The sequence below is a fragment of the Physeter macrocephalus genome, chromosome 11 (assembly GCF_002837175.3).
Source record: "Physeter macrocephalus isolate SW-GA chromosome 11, ASM283717v5, whole genome shotgun sequence".
Taxonomy (NCBI): domain Eukaryota; kingdom Metazoa; phylum Chordata; class Mammalia; order Artiodactyla; family Physeteridae; genus Physeter; species Physeter macrocephalus.
Window position 1 is genome coordinate 157,376,502 of NC_041224.1, and position 24,431 is coordinate 157,400,932.

The 24,431-nt window shown below is 41.2% G+C and overlaps 1 protein-coding gene and 1 pseudogene across 4 annotated transcripts in view; one reads left to right on the forward strand and one right to left on the reverse strand.

Annotated features, from left to right (window-relative positions):
* The window catches only part of SPTLC2 (serine palmitoyltransferase long chain base subunit 2), a 122,869-nt gene that overhangs the window by 96,593 nt on the left and 1,845 nt on the right, over positions 1-24,431 (reverse strand). For 3 of the 4 annotated variants that reach the window (XR_003682094.2, XM_024134240.3, XM_024134246.3), the window contains exon 2: positions 249-443. Coding sequence is in view for 3 of the 4 variants with exons in the window: in XM_024134240.3 (XP_023990008.1) it covers positions 249-443 (195 nt within the window). In the remaining variant the exon portion in view is untranslated. Of the gene's footprint in view, positions 1-248; positions 444-4,511; positions 4,537-24,431 lie in introns of those variants that run through there. The other variant, XM_055088651.1, reaches the window with a different exon arrangement.
* Positions 6,749-10,252, forward strand: LOC102996499 (protein transport protein Sec24C-like; annotated as a pseudogene).

Here is a 24,431-nt window from a genome sequence, read left to right on the forward strand (position 1 = left end):
CAGTGAGAGGCCCCCGTACCACAAAAAAAAAAGAATAGATTCTTGTGATGATAAAATTAAAACATGTTAAATGCTTTGATTTCTCCATGCCTTTACCCTTGTTTTTAACTTCCCTTGTGGAATGTTTTCATTTAACTGCATCTAGAATATTTTTTATTTTAATGTATACCCAAATATCTAAAGAAAAAAATGAGTGAAAACAGCAAGATAATAGGCTTCCATTTACAGAATCAAAGACTAACAATTACCTTTTGTTCTTCTCTTTCTGTTGCATGGTGACACTTTTCAATTCTCCAATGCCTTAAGAAATCTCGAAGATATCCAAAGAGAGTGAGGACACCATACCCCACATAAGTAAGCACAGCGACCAGCATTGGCGTCTCTTCAAAACCTTCATTAAATGGTCTTTTATATAGTCCTCCGTTTTGTGTAACATGATGTATCTAAAAGGGAGGTTAAAAATGTTTCTTTCAGTCATGGTAAGAAAGAGTGCTACTTAAAATCTGAGTCCTTACAGATTTGCATACCTTCAGAATTCTCTAAGTAATTGTCAACCCCCACCACCACCACCAAACATCTGCTAAGTTCTAAGCGGGGCATAATTTTTTTCTGTGGAAATAAGTTTTAAGTTATATATACTTCAGATGAACAGCAAAGAAAAACAAGGGGAGAAGGACTGTGTAAGAACAACGCTTAACACTGATTTCTATCACTTGATTTTATGAAAGAGATCCTAAAATGCTATGGTTAGAGAATGCATAATTTTCTTTGTCCAAATGAAGAAAATAAAAAATATAAATCAACAAAGAGAAAGCCTATTCTGAAAATAGTATATTAGCTTACAAATAATCAAAAATAAATTCAGTTTTAGAATAAAATAAAATATTTGTAAAAGTTTTACTGCTAAATATTCTTAAAGCCACCGAGCCACAGCATTTCAAATAATTATTAGCATTAGGCCTCTATGGAAACACATAGTTTATACTAGCCTTTGTTGTCAGTGGTAACACAAATAAATTATTCACAAAAATAAAATGCTAACATTAAGAGTGATCCAGCATTGTATAACGCAGGAAGAAAGTGAAATCTAACACAAGGGGAAAAACTGTTAGAGTGATCACTAACAGTCCTGAAATCATTCTGTCCTCCTTCATCTTGACCTAGTGACCTTTTCCAAACATAAGATTATCCCTAGTTTCCTCTTAAGGGATATCCAAATTTTAACATACAAACACCAAGGTACTGTACTTTTGATCTCATAGCTGAAAGCTGTTTACTCTTTGGTCAATTTTAATGGATATGTTGTTTTACTGAAAAATTCCACTAAAGTAGTCTGTGTGCCAACTTTAATCTTAACTCTGAAACAACTGATTGCTGTGAGGATGGTCAATCACAATTTACCAGGAACATATTTTCTACTGAGCATTGTATTAGAGTTAAGAAGAATTCCAAAGGATAAGGGATTCTTTCTTGGCCTCTCAGGCAACCTGATGGAAGGGCTAAATATTAGTTTGGGAAAGCTACTAGAATGCTACAAGTTAGAACAGTTTGGAAACAAATTACTGTATTTGACAAAGGAAAGACATTTGGATAGGCATGATACATGAAATCTGTTGGTAATGATTCAATGTGATGGCCTAAAGAACCTCTGAAAACTATTCGTAAAACTGGCTTAGGTCTTCATCAATCTCTTCCCCAGTGGTGGAATTTTGTGCTAACATTTACTGCTTAAACTTTCATGCAGGAGCAAAGTTGTAATGTGTTTAGAACAGAATAGCTAAAAATGAACCAATATCTGAAGATAGAAAATTGTTTAAAAATTAGTAATAACATGTAAGCAAGGGCTTCCCTGGTGGCGCAGTGGCTGCGCGTCCGCCTGCCGATGCAGGGGAACCGGGTTCGCGCCCCGGTTTGGGAGGATCCCACATGCCGCGGAGCGGCTGGGCCCGTGAGCCATGGCCGCTGAGCCTGCGCCTCCGGAGCCTGTGCTCCGCAACGGGAGAGGCCACAACAGTGTGAGGCCCGCGTACCGCAAAAAAAAAAAAAAAAAAAATAACATGTAAGCAAGCAATTAAGCTGGAAAAAGCAAAATCAAGAGCACTTAAAACACAAGAAAAATAACATTCTGATTATCTTGTTTTTTAATAAATTTATTTATTTTATTTATTTATTTTTGGCTGCATTGGGTCTTCGCTGCGGTGTGCCGCCTTCTCATTGCAGCGGCTTCTCTTGTTGCCAAGCGCGGGCTCTAAGCATGCGGGCTTCAGTAGCTGTGGCACGTGGGCTCAGTAGTTGTGGCTCACGGGCTCTAGAGTGCAGGCTCAGTAGTTGTGCCCCGTGGGCTTGGTTGCTCTGTGGCATGTGGGATCTTCCCGGAACAGGGCTCGAACCCATGTCCCCTGCACTGGCAGGCGGATTCTTAACCACTGCGCCTCCAGGGAAGCCCCTGATTATCTTTTTAAAAAACTATATCTAAAAATATTTTGCCATAAGAACACACCAGTACCCAACTCACTGTAACTCTGAAATTGTTTACACTATTTTCTCTCAACTGAACATACTAGTAAAAAGTAAGGCAATTTTCAGAGCTCCTAAATCTCTAACAAATGTGTGGCAGATTTATATGCCAGGAATGCTGTGGGTGGATCTCTTTAAAAAGAGATCCACCTTGATTTCAGACACACCCAAACCAGCAAGACCAAGTAAATTTATACAGTTGGTTGAACTGACTAGGAAGGAGAAAGTTAAATCATTAGTTTGCTTTTAAATATTGTGTGATTCTATCATAGCCTCATTTAATAAAATTAAATGCATTTTAAGGAACTGAGATTCAACTATGAAGTAACTTTTACAATGTGGCCTCAAAGCACAGTTCACTATGATCATTCACAGACTCAGAATGGACAGACCGACTGACATGAAAACTTCTGATAGGTGAAAAAGTCTTAGAACTCAGAGAAAACAAAATTACTTGATCTTCAAATGCAGATGCTGAATGCTATCTCTGACATGATTCAAATAAAAATAATGGTATTACTATCTTATACGTGTATAATATTCTATAAGGGAAAGCACCAGGCTTATTTTGTTCACTGCACAACTAGCACTCAGGATAGTATTTATTAAGTGCTAACAAATAATAAGTACTCAATAATGTTTCCTTTTGGGAATTCCCTGGCAGTCCAGTGGTTAGACTCCGAGCTTTCACTGCCAAGGGCATACGTTTGATCCCTGGTTGGGGAACTAAGATCCTGCAAGCTGTGCGGAATGGCCAAAAAAAAAAGGAAAAAAAAGAACGTTTCCTTTTATTACTATTTGTATTACAGAAAGTGGCACCTTATAGGAGCTCAACAAGTATTTGTAAATGAAAAGACACATTATGCTCTTTGCTCTGTCATAGAAGGGGTTAACTTAAGATGATTACACAATTAATATTAGAACATTTCTAGAACCCATATCTGACACCTTCTAGTCTCAACTGGACTGGAGATCAAGTTCACTCTAAACAAACACAGGCTACCAAACCCTTACAGAATATTTCATATTCTGGATTCACCATGCAAGAGGGCTCTTAAGAGGCCTTTCAGTCACTCTAACTTGAGAATTACACTGTCGACAAGGCAATCAAGAAAAATATTAGCATATCACTCCGTCCAGGTCAAAAAATTTCACATTAAGCAGACAAGAGTGTGACACTCTCTATTATTATTCAACGGAAGTTTAAGAACGACAATGAATACCAAGACACATTTGCCTGAACAGTAATTTTTTTTCCAGAAAATGAAGAAGGAAAAAAAAAGGCAAAGGAAGAAATTTTTTTAAAGTCAAGACTAAGCACACACCATAAAACATGACTTTTAGGAGGGCCATGGGCAGAATGTTAGAGGCTGAGTGTTTGTGTCTCTGCCCCCATTCATATGTTAAAGCCCTAAACCCCCAGTGTGAAGGTATTTGAAGGTCGGGCCTTTGGGAGATAATTATGTTTAGGTCATGAGGGTGGGACCCTCCCTCGATGTGATTAGTGCTCTAATAAGAAGAGAAGGCAGAGATCTCCATTGATGAAAGGCCATGTGAGCATACTATGAGAAAGTGGCTGTCTACAAGCCAGGAAGAGGGTCCTCGCAAAGAACTGAACCTGCCAGCACCTCTGATCTTGGACTTACCAGCCTCCAGAATCGTGAGAAATAGATATCTGTTGTTTAAGCCACCCCATCTATGGTATTTTGTTAAAGCAGCCTGAACTAAGACAGAGGTAAAGAGACAAAATGCACATAACCTACTCTCAACTGGTTCAGGAAAAAATGTGTGTGTGTGTGTGTGTGTGTGTGTGTGTGTGTGGAGAGAGAAAATGATGGAGAATTTCTTCATGAACCATTTGTGAGTCAGCTGCAGTTATACTGTACCTTTATCTTTTAATACTTCAGTGCATATTTCTAAAAACAAAGACATTCTTTTACATAACTATAGAACAATTATCAAAATCAGGAAATTGCTAGAATACTAATACGTACTTTATTTAGATTCTGCTAATCGTCCTAAGAGTGTCCTTTGTAGCAAAAGAAAGTCCTGGATAATGTATTGTATTCTCTCTTTAGTTTCAGAAAAGAAAAAAAAGGGGGTTTTCATTACACTGTAAAATGACTTAGAAGGAATAATCCTGAGCAGAGGTTTTGAGAATTCCATGAAAGGACACAAAGTAACTATGCAATTTTGGGGAAGTAATTATTGGAAAACAGAAGCTTACATTTCTGACATAGATACAAAATCACGATTTTTTAAAGCAAATAAACACATTCCCGCTTAATTTGACAGCAGGATGACAGAACCTGCCTATCACAACAGAACCTGCCCACCTGGTAGATAGCCTGGGACATTATTTTTAAAATTAATGTCCAATATGAACCACCCATTATGCATCAGCAATCAAAGGACTGTTGTGTCTTTTCCTTTAAATGAACCCTATTCATTTCCAGTGATACGCTGTGTTGTTCCTTAAAATAAGTTCTGCTGAAATGGTTCTTTATTGGAATTTTACTGAAAATATACTAGCCTCTCACTACTGCCTACCACACATACTAGAGAAAATAGTTTGGAGCTTTATGCCCATCACACAAGCTATACCACACTCTGAACATATATTTCCAGAAGTGTCCTCTTTTTCTTGGCAGGCAAATTTTGAAAAGTAGGGAGTCCACATTTTATCTTGCAATCAGGGTAAGTTCCCGAATTTCTGTTGGTAAGTAACTCATATGGAATGGATTAAGATGTGCTTTCAAAGCCAGCTGTGAAACAAACCTATATTTTGACATTACCATATTCCTATTGAAAACTCAAAGATGCAGACCTCCAAGTATATATGCACTGCAGGATTTCAGTCAGTGTCATCCTGTGCACCCTGGGCAGTGATGTTCTGCACAGGAGTTATTATTTTCACTTGCCACTCACAGCTCTGTAGCACTTCCCTATCTCTAGATAAGCATCAAGGTATGACAGACGATGTAACAGGAGATTTGCATACCAGTGCAGCTCTGCCACAAATTCCGCATCTTCTTCTGAGCTCTGTTCCACCTCTAACATGTTCTAGGCCTGTTAACACTGTGCCCTCCACTCTGGCTTTGTAGTTGACACAAACTGGAAAGGCAACCCAGTTCGCATCAGTCTCCCTTCTCTGGGAATACTCCCTTATACCAGGGGTGGGTCCCTGGTGGTCACATCTGTGCAATATGACCGATTTCCTGGGTCATAACTGACTGGCACAGCGGTAGGCACCTATGCCAAAATGAACCCAACAACCCTCTCTCGTGGGATTTAAAATTTCAGTGGGGAAGGAGTCTGAAGGACACTGGACTGCCCACGTCCTGGAGAAAAGGTCCATAAACTCCTGTTGCCAAGGTGTCAAGCGCTGTGTTATTTCCTGCCATTTTACTTTTTCTGAGTTGTTCATCAATTCCTCCCTACTTTTTCCTTTTCTTTTGTTGTATACCTATCATCCTTGAAACAAATCACCTTTTTGTTTAGCTAGAGTCAGTTGTTATCAACTGAAAGAAACTTAACAGATACAGACTCTATGTTAAAATTCTTAGAACTTCTTTTCTGCACTTACTGAACAGGTTTTTATATGTTGGCATAGCCTGCAAACTTCTACGTCTTTAGCAAATTTTAAAAAATGGCTCCCCACTTTGTCAATTTTGTGCGTTTGGAATATTGTTGACTGTCTTATCTAGGATAAGGGATACCTGGTTCAAAATCCTAAGTACTTACTTCCCTATATTAAGGGACATCAGATTCTAATTGCCCGCTATAACTAACCTCTTCCCAGGTTCTCAATAATACCCACGAAGACAGAGCCAAAAAAGAAAAAAAGTCAAAACTAGTACTTTTTTTAAAAAGGGCACTAAAAGGCCACAAATCAAAATTCAGACAGTATCTGTCTGCTAAGTTCATCTAACTACAGAGAACATGTTCATAACCGTTAAACAAGACTAACTTTTCAGAGTAGTAAAATCACAAACTAAAGGGCAAGTAATAGACTATTTAATACAAGATTTTAAGGGAACTGGAAGTGGAGCCTGGGAGCCTTGACATTAGGAATGAAGTCCAACCTGGATCTGGAGCCGGGTGAAACCAAGTCAGTCAGCCCCACCTGTGCTGCCATTTGGGGAGCCTCCGCCTGTCCATCCAGGGTGTCATCAATCTGGCTGTGGTGGGCAACCAGGACCCACAGCCCCATCCCCAGTGGCCCAGTGCCAGGCTATGGGCAAACCACTCCCCAGGTGTTTCAAGAGTCCCACCTTCTCCAGGGGCACCTCCTGCCTCAACAGCACAGGGCCCTTGTGGCCAGACAGCATATGGCCAGTTTGGCCAAGGAGAGGTACAGAATGGGCCAAGCTCCACTGTTCAGATGCAGAGGCTCCCTGGGTCTCAGCCATTTGGGTTAGTCCCATTGGCTCCCATGGTCAGCCAGCCAGCTGTGCTTCAGTCCTATGGCCCTCCCCTGACAAGTACACAGGTGACTGCTCAGCTGGCCAGAATGCAGATCAGTGGTGCTGTGGCCCCAGCACCTCCCACTCCGGGTCTCGGCTATGGTCCACCAACATCACTTGCCTCAGCCTCAGAAGTTTCCCTAACACCAGTCTGCATGGCTCCTACCCTCAGGGCCAGGCTCCTCCCCTTAGCCAGGCCCAGGGTCATCCTGGGGCCCAGCCTTCCCAGCAATCTGTCCCACCACAGGTCTCCAGCTTCACACCCCCAGCTTCAGGGGGTCCTTGAATGCCTTCGATGACTGGTCCACTCCTGCCTGGACAGAGTTTGGGGGGGCCCCCAGGGAGCGAGCCCAACCATGTGTCCTCACCTCCTCAAGCTCTGCCCTCTGGCACCCAAATGACTGGGCTCCCAGGACCACCACCACCTATGCACTCCTCCCAGCAGCCAGGCTACCAGCTGCAACAAAATGGTTCCTTTGGACCAGCCCAGGGCCCTCAGCCCAATTATGGAAGTCCCTACCCAGGAGCAGACACTTTGGGCAGCCAGCCTGGGACACCTCAACTCTTGCCTCCTAAGCTCCTGTACCCTGATGCCATCTCGAGCCCTATTCAGGTTATTGAGGATGACAGGAACAACCAGGGTTCAGAGCCACTGGTTACTGGTGTATGGGGCCAGGTGCCACCTTTAGTCAACACCAACTTCCTGGTGAAAGACCAAGGGAATGCAAGTCCCCGATATATCTGATGCACATCCTATAATATCCCTTGCACATGTGACGTGTCTAGCAGGCTCAGGAGCCCCTGGCAGCTGTCATCAAGCTGCTGGCAAGCCTGCCCCCAGAGGAGGCTTCACCATATACCGTTGACCACAGGGAACCTGGCCCTTTGCGCTGCAATCGCTGCAAAGCATACATGTGCCCCTTCATGCAGTTCACTGAGGGAGGGAGGCGTTTCCAGTGCTGCTTTCGCAGCTGTATCAATGATGTTCCCCCCCAGTATTTTCAACATCCGGATCATACTGGCAAATGTGTGGATGCTTATGACCGTCCTGAGCTATCCCTGGGCTCTTATGAATTCTTGGCCACTGTAGATTACCGCAAAAACAGTAAGTTCCCCAGCCCTCCTGCCTTATCTTCATGATTGATGTCTCCTACAATGGCGTCAGGAGTGGTCTTGTTAGGCTCCTCTGTGAGGAGCTCAAGTCACTGTTAGACTTTCTGCCTAGGGAGGGCAGGGCAGAGAAGTCAGCAATCCACGTTGGCTTTGTCACCTATAGTAAGGTGCTCTGCTTCTACAATGTGAAGAGCTCATTGGCCCAGCCACAGATGATGGTTGTATCTGATGTGGGCGACATGTTTGTGCCACTGCTGGATGGCTTCCTGGTCAACGTCAACGAGTCTCAGGCAGTCATCACCGGCTTATTGGATCAGATTCCAGAAACATTTGCAGACACAAGGGAGACGGAGACAGTATTTGCTCCTGTTACCCAGGCTGGCGAGGAGGCTCTGAAGGCTGCTGAGTATGCAGGGAAGCTATTTCTGTTCCACACCTCCCTGCCCATCGCAGAGGTCCCAGGGAAACTGAAGAAAAGAGATGACAGGAAGTTGATCAACACAGACAAGGAGGAGACTCTGTTACAGCCTCAGACAGGTGCCTATCAGACACTGGCCAAAGAGTGTGTGGCCCAAGGCTGCTGTGTACACCTCTTCCTCTTCCCCAACCAGTATGTGGAAGTGGCCATGCTCTCTGTCACACCCCAGATAAGTGGTGGCTCTGTCTATAAATATGCTTGCTTTCAGGTGGAGAACGACCAGGAATGGTTCCTTAGTGACCTGGGTCAGAATGTACAGAAGGTCATTGGCTTTGATGCTGTAAAGAGGGTCCCGACAAGCACTGGTATCCGTGCTGTAGATTTCTTTGGGGCTTTCTACATGAGCAACACAAAAGATGTGGAGCTGGTTGGGCTGGATGGGGACAAGACGGTGACTGTGGAGTTCAAGCATGACGATCGGCTCAATGAAGAGAGTGGAGCCCTCCTGCAGTGTGCCCTGCTCTACACCAGCTGCGCAGGGCAGTGATGGCTCTGCATCCACAACCTGGCCCTCAACTGCTGCATCCAGCTGGCTGATCTGTACTGAAACTGTGAGACTGACGCACCCATCAACTACATGGCCAAGTTTGCATACTGGGGGCTCCTGAACAGCCCTGTGAAAATTATTTGTGACACTCTCATCACTCAGTGTGCCCAGATCTTGGCCTGTTACAGAAAGAACTGTGCCAGCCCCTGCTCTGTGGGATAGTTGATCCTTCTTGAGTGCATGAAGCTACTCCCAGTTTACCTGAACTCTTTGTTGAAGAGTGACGTCCTGCAGCCTGGAGCTGAAGTCACTACTGATGACTGCACCTATGTCTGACAGCTAGTTACCTCCACGGACATGGCTGAGACCAACGTCTTCTTCTATCCTCAGCTCCTACTATTAACCAAGTCTCCCCACTGAGAATACCACTGAACCACAGGCAGTTCGAGCATCTGAAGAGCATCTAAACAACGGGGATATACATTGGGTTGGCCAAAAAGTTCGTTCGTTTTCCATAACATCTTATGGAAAAACCTGAACAAACTTTCTGGCCAACCCAATATTTGCTGGAGAATGGGCTCAACCTCTTCCTCTGCGTGGGAACAAGTGTCCAGCAGGGTGTTGTCCAGAGCCTCTTCGGCTTCTCCTCCTTCAGTCAGATCACCAGTGGCTGGAGCGTTCTGCCAGTTCTGGATAATCTGCTGTCCAAGAAGGTGCGAGGCCTCGTTGATAGTTTGAGGGCACAGAGATGATGGTACCTGAAGCTTATCATGGTGAAATAAGAGGACAAGCTGGAGATGCTGTTCAAACACTTCCCGGTGGAAGACAAGAGCCTGAGTAGGGGAGCATCCGATGTGGACCCTGTCTGTCAATATGCACAAGGAGATTTGGCAGCTACCAAGCTATAGCAAGTGGGTAAACAGCATAGGGTCCAGGCCAGCTTCCAGAAAGTACCCCAGGACAGCAGAGAAATTGGGACAGTTCCATACCTTATAAGTCATGTAAGCTTACCTCAGTCTCTTTGGAGGAAGGGGGAGGTATAAGGAGACACCTTTTTTCTGGGCTCAAGTATCCTACCACTCTGTCATGTCCTGCTGTTGGAAGGTGCCCCTATCCCCTCACTTTACCCTCATTTTCCTGCTAATCCTGTCGTAATGAATGTAGTTTCTCAGTTCACTGTATATGATTTGGTGTTGGAGGATTTGGAGCCACCCAGACCCTCGCAATATTATGTGCCCCTTTGGACCAGCCTCCAAGAAGAGAAGGGCAGGTGGGAAGGAGTAGGGATCCCAGGCGGAGGGGCTGCTAATTCATCTCAGTGTAATCAACAACTTCCTCTATTAGGGATAAAGATACATACAGGTGCACAAGAGTCGGGTATAGACCATACACAGTAGAGAGAAAAGGGGTCAGTCTTCTAGGGCCTGGAAGTCAACAGCCAACTCAAGAGTCACTAAGGGTGGCTGACTGGCTTTCTCGCTCTGCTTCCACTGTTCTTTCTCTCTCCTGCAATGATTGGCGATCGCCTGGTGGACAGAGGAACATTATCAAGAGATGAATGAGCTTGGGAACAGAGTTGTAAAGTGTATTAAGACCTGGGAGAGGTATCAGCCTCCTTTCCAGCTGGAGAGGCCCCAACACTGGATGATTCTGTAGGGAGCCTGGCCATCAACTTGCAGTACCTCACAGAGCCAGCCCGCATCCCACTCTGAGCTCCTGCTGGAAACACTGCTCTCCAAGCTGGGGTTGCTGGGGAGAGAGGCAGAGGTGGCTAATCTCTCCTGCCAGGACACCACTCAGGCTTTCGTACTGACAGAGTGGCTGACGGTTATCTCCCAACCTGACCTGGCTGTGGCAGGACAAGGGCTAGGCTCGATGGTGGCCAGGCTTGCCTGCTCCCAGCCTGGGATACCCCTGCTCTGGACCTCTCATTTCTCTTCATTAGTTTATTTTTCAATGCACCTTTAATTTGCAAAGAAATAAATTAAGATGTAGGGAATTCCCTGGTGGTCCAGTGGTTGGGACTCCACGCTTTCATTGCCATGAGCCTGGGTTCAATCCCTGGTCAGGGAACTAAGATCCTGGAAGCCATACAAAGCAGCCAAAAAAATAAAATAAAATGTAAAAAAAAATTTTAAGAAAATTAACTGTTTAGGAAAAAAAAAACCCACCCTAGTTAGAGCTTTTCCTCATACCATACTGTGGAAGAGACAGCTAACTCGCCCCTTGTATATACTCTCCCTAAGTTCCCGTTAGTAATAGACTCTCTCAGTTTTAGCTGGGTACAAGGCTACCCAGCTACAGTCCACATTCCCAATCTCTCTTGCAGCAAAAGGTAACCGTGTGAGGAATTTGGGCCAATAGGAAATGAATAGAAATGATGAGTACCAGGGCTGGATTACATCCTTTAAAACAGCAATTGCTTTCCTTCACTTCTCTTTCCTTCTGCCTGTGGCCTAGAACACAGATGTGGTTGAAGATGCTAACTGAAGACAACATGCTCAAAGACTGCAAGACAACAAAGAAGATACCTCATAACCTACCTGCCCAGGACTACCTGTCTATCTCCAGACTTCACAAAGAGAAATCATTTCCATCTTGTTTATTTAAATGTCTCATTTATAGCAACAAAAATAAAAAAATCAGAAAACAATATTGAGACTTGTGCTTCCAAGCTGGAGGTAATATGTAGAGGCAAGCCATCACTTTCACAGAAAAACTACATAAAACTAAACAGATTACTCAAAACAAGAAGTAGTTTTAAAGACAATGAAGAATTGTTTTCCATGCAAAGAGGACAAGATGACCTAAAATTCCAAAGAGGGAAAAGCCTTTCCTTAGTGAGCTGAAATTGCATTTTCTCTCCTCGTGGTATTTGCAGAGTTTGAACAGGAACTGATCGTAACTGGACTTGCCAGAGACAGAGAAACTCTACCAAGAGAAAGAAAAACCAACAGAGTCTATAACAGCTATATAGGTTAGTATGAAGTGTCCCAGATACGTGACCAGTTTTCTACATAGGACGTTTACTAAGTGCTGGAGAAACTGGGGAGATGGACTAGAAAGGTGACTTGAAATCAACCACAGTCTTACAATGATTAAGAGGTAAAGTCATACCAGAGGGAGGGGCCTACAACAAACACACAATGGATCTCATCCTTGAGACGCTGTACTCACTAGAGTGAACTGAATCTACCTAAAAACTCAGCCCAGGACTTCCCTGGTGATGCAGTGGTTAAGAGTAGCCCCCGCTCGTTGCAACTAGAGAAAGCCCACGCACAGCAACGAAGACCAAACACAGCCAAAAATAAATAAATAAAATAAATATATATTTAAAAAAAAAAAAAAAAAAAAAAAAGAGGTAAAGTCATACCAGAGGGAGGGGCCTACAACAAACACACAATGGATCTCATCCTTGAGACGCTGTACTCACTAGAGTGAACTGAATCTACCTAAAAACTCAGCCCAGGACTTCCCTGGTGATGCAGTGGTTAGGAACCCACCTGCCAATGCAGGGGACACAGGTTCGATCCCTAGTCTGGGAAGATCACACATGCTACGGACCAATTAAGCCCGTGAGCCACAACTACTGAGCCCGCGTGCTACAACTACTGAAGCCCACGCGCCTGGAGCCCATGCTCCGCAACAAGAGAAGCCACCGCAATGAGAAGCCCGCGCACCGCAACGAAGAGTAGCCCCCACTCGCCGCAACTAGAAAAAGCCCGTGCACGGCAACAAAGACCCAACACAGCCAAAAATAAACAAATAAATTTATTTAAAAAAAAAACAAAACTCAGCCCAGCCCACCCAGCTCAATCCCTGGTTAGATGGAGGTGCTCAGGCCCTTGCCATATCTAAGACAGCAAAAGGCAAAAACAACATTGACTTTAGTCTTTTATTCACAGTGTCCAGCAATCAATCAAAAAATCCTGCTTTCCCAGGAGGCTGGGAGAGAAAATAGGAGTATGACTGAAAAAGAGAAGGCACGGTATACAGTAGTCTACAGTCATCTTATATTTCAGTACTGCTAGTCTTGGGAAATCTCTCACCCCTTGATCCCTCCCTTTAATTTCATGTCCCCAGAAGTGTAGATTCCTGTTTTAAGTTTTTTAACATTTCTAAAACTGCAAAAATAATTTTCAGACATCAAAGACTCCCCTAGGAACCCAGAGCCCCCTTTCTACCAAAGAGCTCAAAATCATCATAATCATCTCATTCTTTTCACTCATTCAACAAATATTTCATTTCTATCTATATGTCAAGATCTGTACAAAGCATTTGACCATACAAATAAGACATAGTCCTTTTTCAAGTCTTCAAGAATTCTGCATTTTTTAAGAGAAAAAGCATGCAAAGATCAACATGATTTTTGAAATAAAAGAATAAAGAAACTATTTTAAGGGATACTGTATAAAGAGATTTATATATAAATGCAGAGGACGAAAAATGCACACAAAGTGAGAAGCATTTCTATTACAAGCAATTCTCAAGTTGTCTCACTTTTCTTCTTCACATTACTAATGACAAAACCAAGGAAAATTTAAGCTATTTGTCCAGTCACAAGAAAGTCAGATTCAAAGTCAGGACGAGAATCCAAGTCTCTACATTTTCCATTTGTTACCATTTCTTAGTCATGTTCCTGAGATTTTCTATGAATCAAATGTTCTTTTAATTATTTCAGAGATAATACAACTTAATCTGATTGTTTTAAAATTATCATGGCTTAAAATTAGAATTTAACTTTAAACTCAACATTCGTGCTCATTTTTGCTATTTCATATAATTAGCTATTTTTGCTATTCATATTATCAGCTATACATGGATTGAGATAAATGGTTATATGAGTTTCGTTTCTCCTGCTAAAAAAAATGTCTGTTTTTAGGAAACCAGAACTAACACTGATTAACTTAGCTGCCCTGGAAATAACCTGCTTCCTTTGCCTACATACAAAGCCACAATTGTACGGGAGGCAATAAAGATATTATCCTTTACCATGTACAGCAGAGGTCTCCAACAGATACTTCTATCACAGTCTTCTGTCCATTTTAACACTGGGTTGTCTTTTTCTGTTTAGGCCGTGCTGCATGGAGGCTTGTGGGACCTTAGTTCCCCGACCAGGCGTTGAACTGAGGCCATGGAAGTGAAAGTGCCAAGTCCTAACCACTGGATCACCAGGGAACTTCCTTGGGTTGTCTTTTTATTGTTGAGTTATAAGAATGCTTTATACATTCTAGATAACAAGTCTCTTATCTGCTATATGATTTTCAAATATTTTCTCTCATTCTGTGGATTGTCATTTCACTTTCTTCATGGTGTCCTTTGAAATACAAGCTTATAATTTTGATCTAGCACAATTTATCTTTTTCTTTGGTTGCTTATACTTTTGGAGTCATAGCCAAAAAACCACTGCCTGATCAAAGTCTACAAAGGTTTATACCTATGTTTTTTCCTAAGAATTTTATACCTGTAACTCTTATATTTAGGTCTTTGATCCATTTCAAGTAATTTTTCTGGTATAAGGCAGGGATCCAAGCTAGTCCTTCTACCAGTGGACATCCAGTTCCCCCGACACCATTGTTTTAAAAAGGTCATTCTTTCCCTCCCTTGAATTATCTACTCTTGTAAAAAAAATCAACTGACCAAAAATGTAAGGGTTTATTTCTGGACTCTCAATTATATTCCACTGATCTCCAACTTTGTTCTTCTTTTTCAAGACTTGGTCTATTCTGGGTCCCTTACATTTTCATATGAATTTTAGGATCAGCTTGTAAATATCACCAAAAAAAAAAACAGCTGGGATTTCAATGAGTTGCACTGAATTTGTAGATTAATCTTAAGTCTTTCAATCCCTGAACATTGGATGTCTTTGCATTTATTTAGATCTTTTTTTATTTCTTTCAAAATGTTTTGTAGTTTTCAGTGTACAAGTCTTACACTTTTTCTGTTGCATTTTTTCCTAATTATTTAATTCTTTTTGATGCTATTGTGTGCAAAAGTTGCGCTTTGATGACTTTAGGGTAATCACTCTATATGCTAAGATCATAAACATTTTCTTTTATATGCTAGAGCTTTGTGTTTTTTGATGTTCACATATGAATATCTAACAACCTAGGATTGATTTTACAGAGTGGTGTGAAGTTGGGATCTTTTTTTTTTTCCATACTACTTGTCTCAGCACCACTTAATAAAAAGGCAATCCATTCCCCACTGATTTGAAATGCCACCACCCTTATCTATCAAATTCCATATTCATAGTGTACTCTTCCTGGGTTTTCTATTCTGCTCCATTTATATACTATCTGATCAAAATCTACTGCCTAAATAACTGTAGTTTTATGGCAAGTCTTATTATCTAATAAAGATGACTACTACTCCCACCCAATTTTTCTTCAAAACTGCCTTGGCTCTTCTTGGCCTTTTGCTTTGGCACATGCATTTTAGAATCAATTTGTCAAGAAAGAATAAGAGAGAGGGAGGGAGAAAAAGAAGAAAAAAACACTTGGAGGGTAGGATTTTACCTGGAACTGCAATGTCTTAAAGATCAATTTGAGGAAACTGACACTTGTAACACATTTTCACCTATGAATTTTAGGAACCCAAGCTGACTCTGTGTAACATATTTTGAGATAGTGGTTTTATTCATTTAATGATACGGTTTGAATCACTTAAATGGTGGTTCACTGCATTTTAGAAATCAGAAAAAAAAATTTTAATCTTTAAACCTTTATTTTACAAAATGATATTCTGATTTTATACACATGCGTGCGCGCACACGCACATTAAATGGTGGTTCACTGCATTTTAGAAATCAGAAAAAAAAATTTTAATCTTTAAACCTTTATTTTACAAAATGATATTCTGATTTTATACACATGCGTGCGCGCGCACACACACACACACACACACACACACACACACATCTTCTGAGTGAGCAATCTCATTTCTAGGCATTTATCCTAACAAAAAAAACCAAAAGTGTTAAGAGAAGTACAAAGGGCTCATATATCAGAAATACTGAGAAAAGTCTAAACATTATGCATGAGGATTGGTTAAATAAATTACGCTATGCATCTGTACTATGGAATTTATGCACCCTTTAAAAGAATGATGTTTGTGGGGGAGGGGCTATACAGGGGTAAGGGGAAAAAGGGTTATTATGGGATTATATGAAATCATGTGTGTGAAACGTTTTTCTTTTTTTGGCCATGCCGCACAGTTTGCAGGATCTTAGCTCCCGGACCAAGAATTGAACCCGCGCCCTCGGCAGTGAAAGCACGGAGTCTTAGCCATTGGACTGCCAGGGAATTCCCCTGTGTGAAACTTTTGAAGATTGTAAAGCACTATAGAATTTACAGAATCTTTCATTCAAGTAAAAAAAAAAAAACAAAAAACATTGTAGGGACTTCCCTGGTGGTCCAGTGGTTAAGAATCCGCCTTCAAGTGCAGGGGACGCGGGTTCGATCCCTGGTCGGGGAACTAAGATCCCACAAGCCACAGGGCAACTAAGCCCATGCCACAACTACTGAGCTTGCAGGCCGCAACTAGAGAGCCTGCACACTCTGGAGCCCGTGCACCACAACTAGAGAGAAGCCTGCGCCGCAACGAAGGATCCCACATGCCCCAACGAAGAGCCCACATGCTGCAACGAAGACCGACAAAGCCAAATAAATAGGTAAATAATATTTTTAAAAATACATTGTAAAAAAATGATGTTTGTCTCTACTGACTGATGATAGATTATATTCATGATACTAAGAGAAAAAACTGTAAAACAGATGTAGTATGATCTCTTTTATGTAAAATTGTAACCCACTCCCTCTCGCATTTATATATATATATACACACACACATACACACATTTATATGTATATATATATATATACACACACACATATATAAATATATGGCAGGATATATATCAAAATGTTACAGTATTATCTCCAGGTTATAGAATTTCAGGAGATAAAGCTGACCCTTGAACAATGCTGCAGTTAATCTCAGTATAATTTATAGTTGGCCCTCCATAGCCAAGGTTTCTCCACATCCACGGATTCAACCAACCACAGACTGTGCAGTACTGTAGTATTTACTATTGAATAATATCTGCATATAAGTGAACTGGTGCAGTTCAGACCTGAGTTGTTCAAGGGTCAACTGAATTTATTTTCTTCATATTTTAATGTGTTGGTTTAATGTTCTGCAAGTATGTTATTTTTCCAACTCCTATATTTTCATATAAAATAGTATGCAAAGTATGTTGACTTTACAAGAGAAACACTACATCTGTTCATTTTAAATCTTATTGAAAATACGCAAATTTTCAAGAAATACTTGTTTTTAAAACTAAAAAATTTAGAACTTTCAAGTATATAAACTCTTGCAAAGAGTGTAACACAGGTGCTAGTCTACTTAAGGGCAAACTCTCCCCACTGAAATTTTAAATCCCCACGAGAGAGTGCTGGTTGGGTTCATTTTGGCATAGGTACCTACCGCTGTGCCAGTCAGTTATGACCCAGGAAATCGGTCATATTGCACAGATGTGACCACCAGGGATCCACCCCTGGTATAAGGGAGTATTCCCAGAGAAGGGAGACTGATGCGAACTGGGTTGCCTTTCCAGTTTGTGTCAACTACAAAGCCAGAGTGGAGGGCACAGTGTTAACAGGCCTAGAACACGTTAGAGGTGGAACAGAGCTCAGAAGAAGATGCGGAATTTGTGGCAGAGCTGCACTGGTACGCAAATCTCCTGTTACATCGTCTGTCATACCTTGATGCTTATCTAGAGATAGGGAAGTGCTACAGAGCTGTGAGTGGCAAGTGAAAATAATAACTCCTGTGCAGAACATCACTGCCCAGGGTGCACAGGATGACACTGACTGAAATCCTGCAGTGCATATATACTTGGAGGTCTGCATCTTTGAGTTTTCAATAGGAATATGGTAATGTCAAAATATAGGTTTGTTTCACAGCTGGCTTTGGAAGCACTTCTTAGTCCATTCCATACGAGATACTTACCCACAAAAATCTGGGAACTTATCCTGATTGCAAGAAAAAATGTGGACTCCCTACTTTTCAAAATTTGCCTGCCAAGAAAAAGAGGACACTTCTGGAAATATATGTTCAGAGTGTGGCACAGCTTGTGTGATGGGCGTAAAGCTCCAAACTATTTTCTCTAGTATGGGTAGTAGGCAGTAGTGAGAGGCTAGTACATTTCAGTAAAATTCCAAGAAAAGATCAGCCTCTATAACCAACTCTCAAGAGATGAAATCTATTGTCATCCCTAATATCTAATTTAAACTCCTCAAAAATTACCAGTAAGTTCTGAATTGCCAAATCCAGTGACATGATAGAGTAAGACAAAGAATACAACCCAGGCTCTATTAACTTCCTAACTGGGCAGTTATTTAAATGATTTGGATTTCAGTCTTATTTGTAAAAATGGAGATAATATTCACCTACCAAGGGCCCTGTGAAGATCAGATAGGTTAAAAGGCTGGGAGAAGCCCTGGCCACAGTAAATGATACCTATTACTATTATTATTCTCAGTTTCTGACCACCAAGATGTTGCTTACCACTGCTTAAAGAAACACCCTCGGGCTTGCCTGGTGGTGTAGTGGTTAAGAATCTGCCGGCCAATGCAAGGGATATGGGTTCGAGCCCTGGTCTGGGAAGACCCCACATACCGCGGAGCAACTAAGCCTGTGCGCCACAACTACTGTGCACAGCAATGAAGACCCAACACAGCCAAAAATAAATAATAAATAAATAATTAAATACATTAATTCTCTTAAAAAAAAAAAAAAAAAAAAGAAACACCCTCCATTTCCTTGGGCTTTCACACACCACCTGCCAACACTTCTGTTCTTTCTCAATCAACCTTCTGCAGCAGTGGTGCGTGTTTGTGCTTGCCTTCTCTCAAGAACATTGATTCCCCAATATTATATCCTTGGTGCCTCCTCTTCTTGCTTAATGCCCTCTTCTATCTACTTTACCAATTCCCATGGCTTTAACTACCACCCATTCATTCTTTCAACTAAGATTTCCTGAGCTCCTATTACATACCAGGGACAATTCAAAGAGTAAAACCTCAGACGTTTGCTGAAGGGGCTTACTTATTAGGCAGCAAGAGGTTTATTTAGAATAATTCAAAACCACCACATTTGAAAGGTCAGTACTTTACCTGTACAGTAGTTTCTAAAGCTTTCCAAGTCATAAAAATTGTTGAATATTTTCCCCGACGTCAATATGTATTATTTGGAGTAAGGCTGGATCACACCCATAGTCTCAGTATAACTGCATATTTCACTGTACTTAGAAATTATCAGAAAGCTGGGACTTCCCTGGTGGTCCATTGGTTAAGAATCTGCCTTCCAATGCAGGGACGTGGGTTTGATCCCTGGTCGGGGAACTAAGATCCCACACGCAGTGGGGCAACTAAACCCGCACACCACAACTACTGAGCCTGCGCACCACAACTAGAGAGAAGCCCCTGCACCAGAACGAAGAACCCTGGCGCAGCAATGAAAGATCCCGCGTGCTGCAACTAAGACCTGGTGTAGCTAAATAAATAAATAAATAAATATTTTTAAAAATAATAATAATAAAAATAAATAAAAATGAGCCACCAACACAGGGGTTATCTCAATCCTTTAGGGTCTTACAGTACACATGTATTTTTTTCTACAATCAGAAGCAAAAATTATTTTAAAACAAAAGGAAAAATTGCCACCTTAACCTTCATAATGGGTCTTGAAAGTAGTCTTAAAGACAACAAATGTTAAGATAAATTTTCTGAGCTTAAATCAGTCAAGAGCAAAAGGCTTACTTGCTTAATGGGTTTAATGTGTCACAAATTACAAATTATATTATAGAAGCCTTAGAAGCTATTCAGAAGGCAACTGGCTTTTGAGGCCACAAACCATGTATTTAATCAAAGGCACACCCACTCAGAATGCAAACAGCCTCTACCCATCCTCTCAATTGCCTATTCTGCCAATAAACACTGCTTCTTTCTTTCAAAAATGGAATCTGATTGAATCTCAACCAATTAACTACTCGTTCAGAACACTATGAAGTTTCTGGGGGCACCTAGTCCAACCTTAAAAAGTGGGCAAGTCTGCATTCCCTGAATATCCAAGTTCTAAAATACTATATTAAGAATACAGTGGTTTATATATTAAACACGGGTCTCATTTCCCAAGAATTTTTATTAAAGAGAATTCCTGAGTACCTCAAATGACTCTACAATCTTTCACATCCAACTAGTAAGACTTGAAATGTTCTTCCCCTTGGAACAAAAAGCATTTGAAACAAAAATCTAGTCCCACAAGTTGTAAACAGTTAACAACATTATTTCTGCAAAGCTTTGAGGTCTTTGGATGTCTCATCAGGCCCTAAAAAACTTGAACAGGTATACTGGCCATTCTAGCTACTCCTCCAGTTCCTGTGTCATAACTAACTTCTCCTTTTCCCAGGTAATGTTTCCTCTCAGTGGAAACAAAAGCCTAGTAGCTACTTAGTAAACCACCTCTCATTAGTTATTCATCTGCCTTCTTCTAAGTATAAGAAGCAAAACCAGCACTTTGTTCTTTCTACTTTTCTTATCATTTAAATAAGAACATAACTTGTGCCCCAATTCCTCTTTAAGAATCTTATTTATTCTGGCAGCTAGAAGGCTATCATCTTTCTAATATCTCATTAAAACTATTCCTAAAGGGAAGAATCTTAGGTCCAAACTCTCTCAAAGGCAGATAATTTTTTTCTTCCATATTTGTTAACTAATTAAGGAAGGTTAAATGTGTGAACAAATCTCAAAAGTTCTTTAAAGAAATGGAAGACCAAAAGAAAGTAATGTTAACAAGGGGCTTTAAAAGTAGAAACCAACTGTATTATATTTCAGGTGCAACCAAAATATGGCATTTATTTAATCAAATGTTAAATCCACAGTAATAAGCTCTTGGTAATTAAGATCACTGAATACTCCAAATCGCTGCTGAGAAAAATTCCGGCAAAGCCTCTAGAGGTCTTTAAAAATAGGATAGAATCATCTATCAAGATTAGTTTTAATAAAGTCCTACAAATAGAAAAGGGAATGAATTACATAAACCCCTAAAGGTTCCTTCCAGCTCTAATTCTGCCAAAGCTTCCAATTCTCTAAGTTTCCTTAATACTATTTGCCACCTGTTACCTCAAAAAAGGATGACCCTCTTGTCTCACTCCTCTGAATGGCAGGGAGGAAAAAATACCATTTCTATTCCTTGTGAAAACTCTATCTACTGTCATCATTAAAAAACAGTAATGTCACAAAGTGAGAGAGTGGCATGGACATATATACACTACCAAACGCAGGGTGGATAGCTAGTGGGAAGCAGCCGCATGGCACAGGGAGATCAGCTAGGAGGTTTGTGACCACCTAGAGGGGTGGGATAGGGAGGATGGCAGGGAGGGAGACACAAGAGGGAAGAGATATGGGGATATATGTATAGCTGATTCACTTTGTTATAAAGCAGAAACTAACACACCATTGTAAAGCAAGTATACTCCAATAAAGATATTAAAAAACAAAAAACAAAAAAACCCCAGTAATGTCTACACCCATAAGGATGGCTACCGTAAAGAAAAAACCTAATTCTCCTGCGATGTCTTTCCTTTACTCTCACACTACCTTGCCGCTAACACTTCTGACCAGATGTTTGGCGGGGGGGGGGGGTACACACCACTAAGCAATACTGTGACATCAGCTGGGTGTCCTACATTGTTTTTAAAAATTGAAGTATATAGTTAATTTACAATGGTGTGTTAGTTTCAAGTGTAGGTGTCCTACAATTTAACTTACTTCTATCACTAACTACCTGGAGATAGCGTCAGATCCCACAGGTAAGGGCTCAGGCCCACAAGACTGCCTCCACCTCAACTTCAGATGCCAATCTCAAGTCCAGGTTGTCACCTGTGCTTCTGACCAACCAGAGGTTCCTGGGACTCTCTCTTCGTAGAGCAGCTCACAGAACTCAGGAAAATTGCTTACTTACTGTTTACCAGTTTATTATAAAGGATCCAGATGAACACCCAGATGGAAGAGATATGCAGGGCAAGGAATGTGGGGAGGGTCATGGAGCTTCCAGGTGTGCCACTCTCCCAGCATCTCCACGTAGTCAGCAGCCCAGAAGCTCTCTAAACCCAGAATTTTGGGGAATTTTACGGAGGCTTCATCATGTAGGCATGATTGATCATTAACTCCATTTCTAGCCTCTCTCGCCTCTCTGGAGAATTGGGGGTTGGGGCTGAGAATTCCAAGCTTCTATTCATGGCTTGGTCTTTCTGGTGACCCCATCCAGGAGCCCACCAAGAGTCAGCTCATTAGAACTAAAGATGTTTCTATTGTCTAGGAAATGTCAAGGGATTTAGGAGCTCTGTGTCAGAAACTGGAGGTCAAAGACTAAACATCAGGACAAAAGATGTTCCTAGCGCTCTTATCACTTAGGAAACTACACAGGTTTTAGGAGTTCTATGCCAGCAGCAGAGGAAGTTATATACATATATTTTTTCTCCCTATAATCTCACAGCTACTATCAAAAAAGAAAAAAAAAGAAAATAACAATTGTTGGTGAGATTGTGGAGAAATTGAAACCCTTGTGCACTATTGATGGAAATGTAAAATGGTACAGCCACTGTGTAAACAGTACGGTGTTACCTCAAAAAATTAAAAATACAATTACCACATGATCCAGCAGTTCCACTGCTAGGTATATACCCAAAAGAATTCATGGTCTAAGAGATATTTGTACATCCATGTTGATAGTGTCATTATTCACAACAACTGAAACATGGAAGCAACCTGAGTGTACAATGACACATGAATGGCTAAGCAAAATGTGGTATATACATACAATGGAATATTATTCAGCCTTAAAAAGGAAGTAAATTCTGATATATGCTACAACATGCATGAACCATGAGGATGTTACGCTAAAGGAAATAAAGTCAGTCACAAAAAGACAAGTACTTTTACTTATATGAGGTACTTACGGTAGTCAAATTCCTAGAGACAGAAAGCAGAATGGCGGTTGCCAGGGACTGGGAGGAGGGGAGAATGCAGAGATACTGTTTAATGGGTATAGAGTTTCAGTTTTACATGATGAAAAGAGTTATGGAGATGGATGGTGTTGATGGCTGCACAACATTATGAATGTATTTAATTCCACTGAATTGTACACTTAAAAATGGTTCAGATGGTAAATTTTATGTTATGTGTATTTTACCACACACACACACACAAAAAATTGGGAAAAAAAAAACCCAGAAAACAAAACCAAACAGTAACGTCTGATTGTTTCATAACATCCTTTCTACCACAGGAGCTATTTACTCAAACTCTAAACCCAAATCCAACAAAGAGGCAAAGCATATACGGACTCCTGAGAGGGTAGAGGGATCTTAGAAGTTTCTAACTTCTCTTCTGTTCGTTAAAAGACAAATGGTGGAATATGTGAGGAAATGAACTTACATCCTGGGTTTAAAAACCCTGTTACAGGGCTTCCCTGGTGGCACAATGGTTAAGAATCTGCCTGCCAGTGCAGGGGACATGGGTCCGGGAAGATCCCACATGCCACAGAGCAACTAAGCCCGTGCGCCACAACTACTGAGACTGTGCTCTAGAGCCCGCAAGCCACAACTACTGAAGCCCGCGTGCCTAGAGCCGGTGCTCCACAACAAGAGAAGCCACTGCGATGAGAAGCCCGCGCATGGCAACAAAGAGTAGCTCCTGCTCGCCACAGCTAGAGAAATCTTGTGTGCAGCAACTAGACAAATCTTGTGTGCAGCAACCAAGACCCAACGCAGCCAAAAATAAATAAGTTTATATAAAAAAAAAAAAACACTGTTACACTCTATTTTAGTAAAGGCAAGACACACGCCTGTGCACTTGACATCTTATGTGTATTTTTATGCCATAATTGGCAATATTTCCCCCAGAAACTGGGGAAAAATACACAGGGCTTGGAGCACTAGCACATCACTTTAATCGAAACAAAAACAACTTTAAAAAATATTTTAAAGATTCTCATGAAGTTTCTTTTGCTTAAGGAAAAAGGGGGAAAAAAACACCCCACAGACAATAGTCCTCCTATTAGTGTAAAAGCTACATACCTAAAGTCTTTGTTTTAAAAAGACTCCTGAGAAATTGTTTTCTAGAATGGATACTGCAGCCTTAAACATTCTTTAGGGCATTCCACCAGACCATGCTTCCAAATGCCACCATTGTGCCTTGAGTGAAATTTTTCACTAAAATATATTAGAAAAAGTCAGGCAGATTTTCCAGTTATACAGATTTTTAAATTTCATGTTAGCAACTTGATATTTCTTCATCTTATC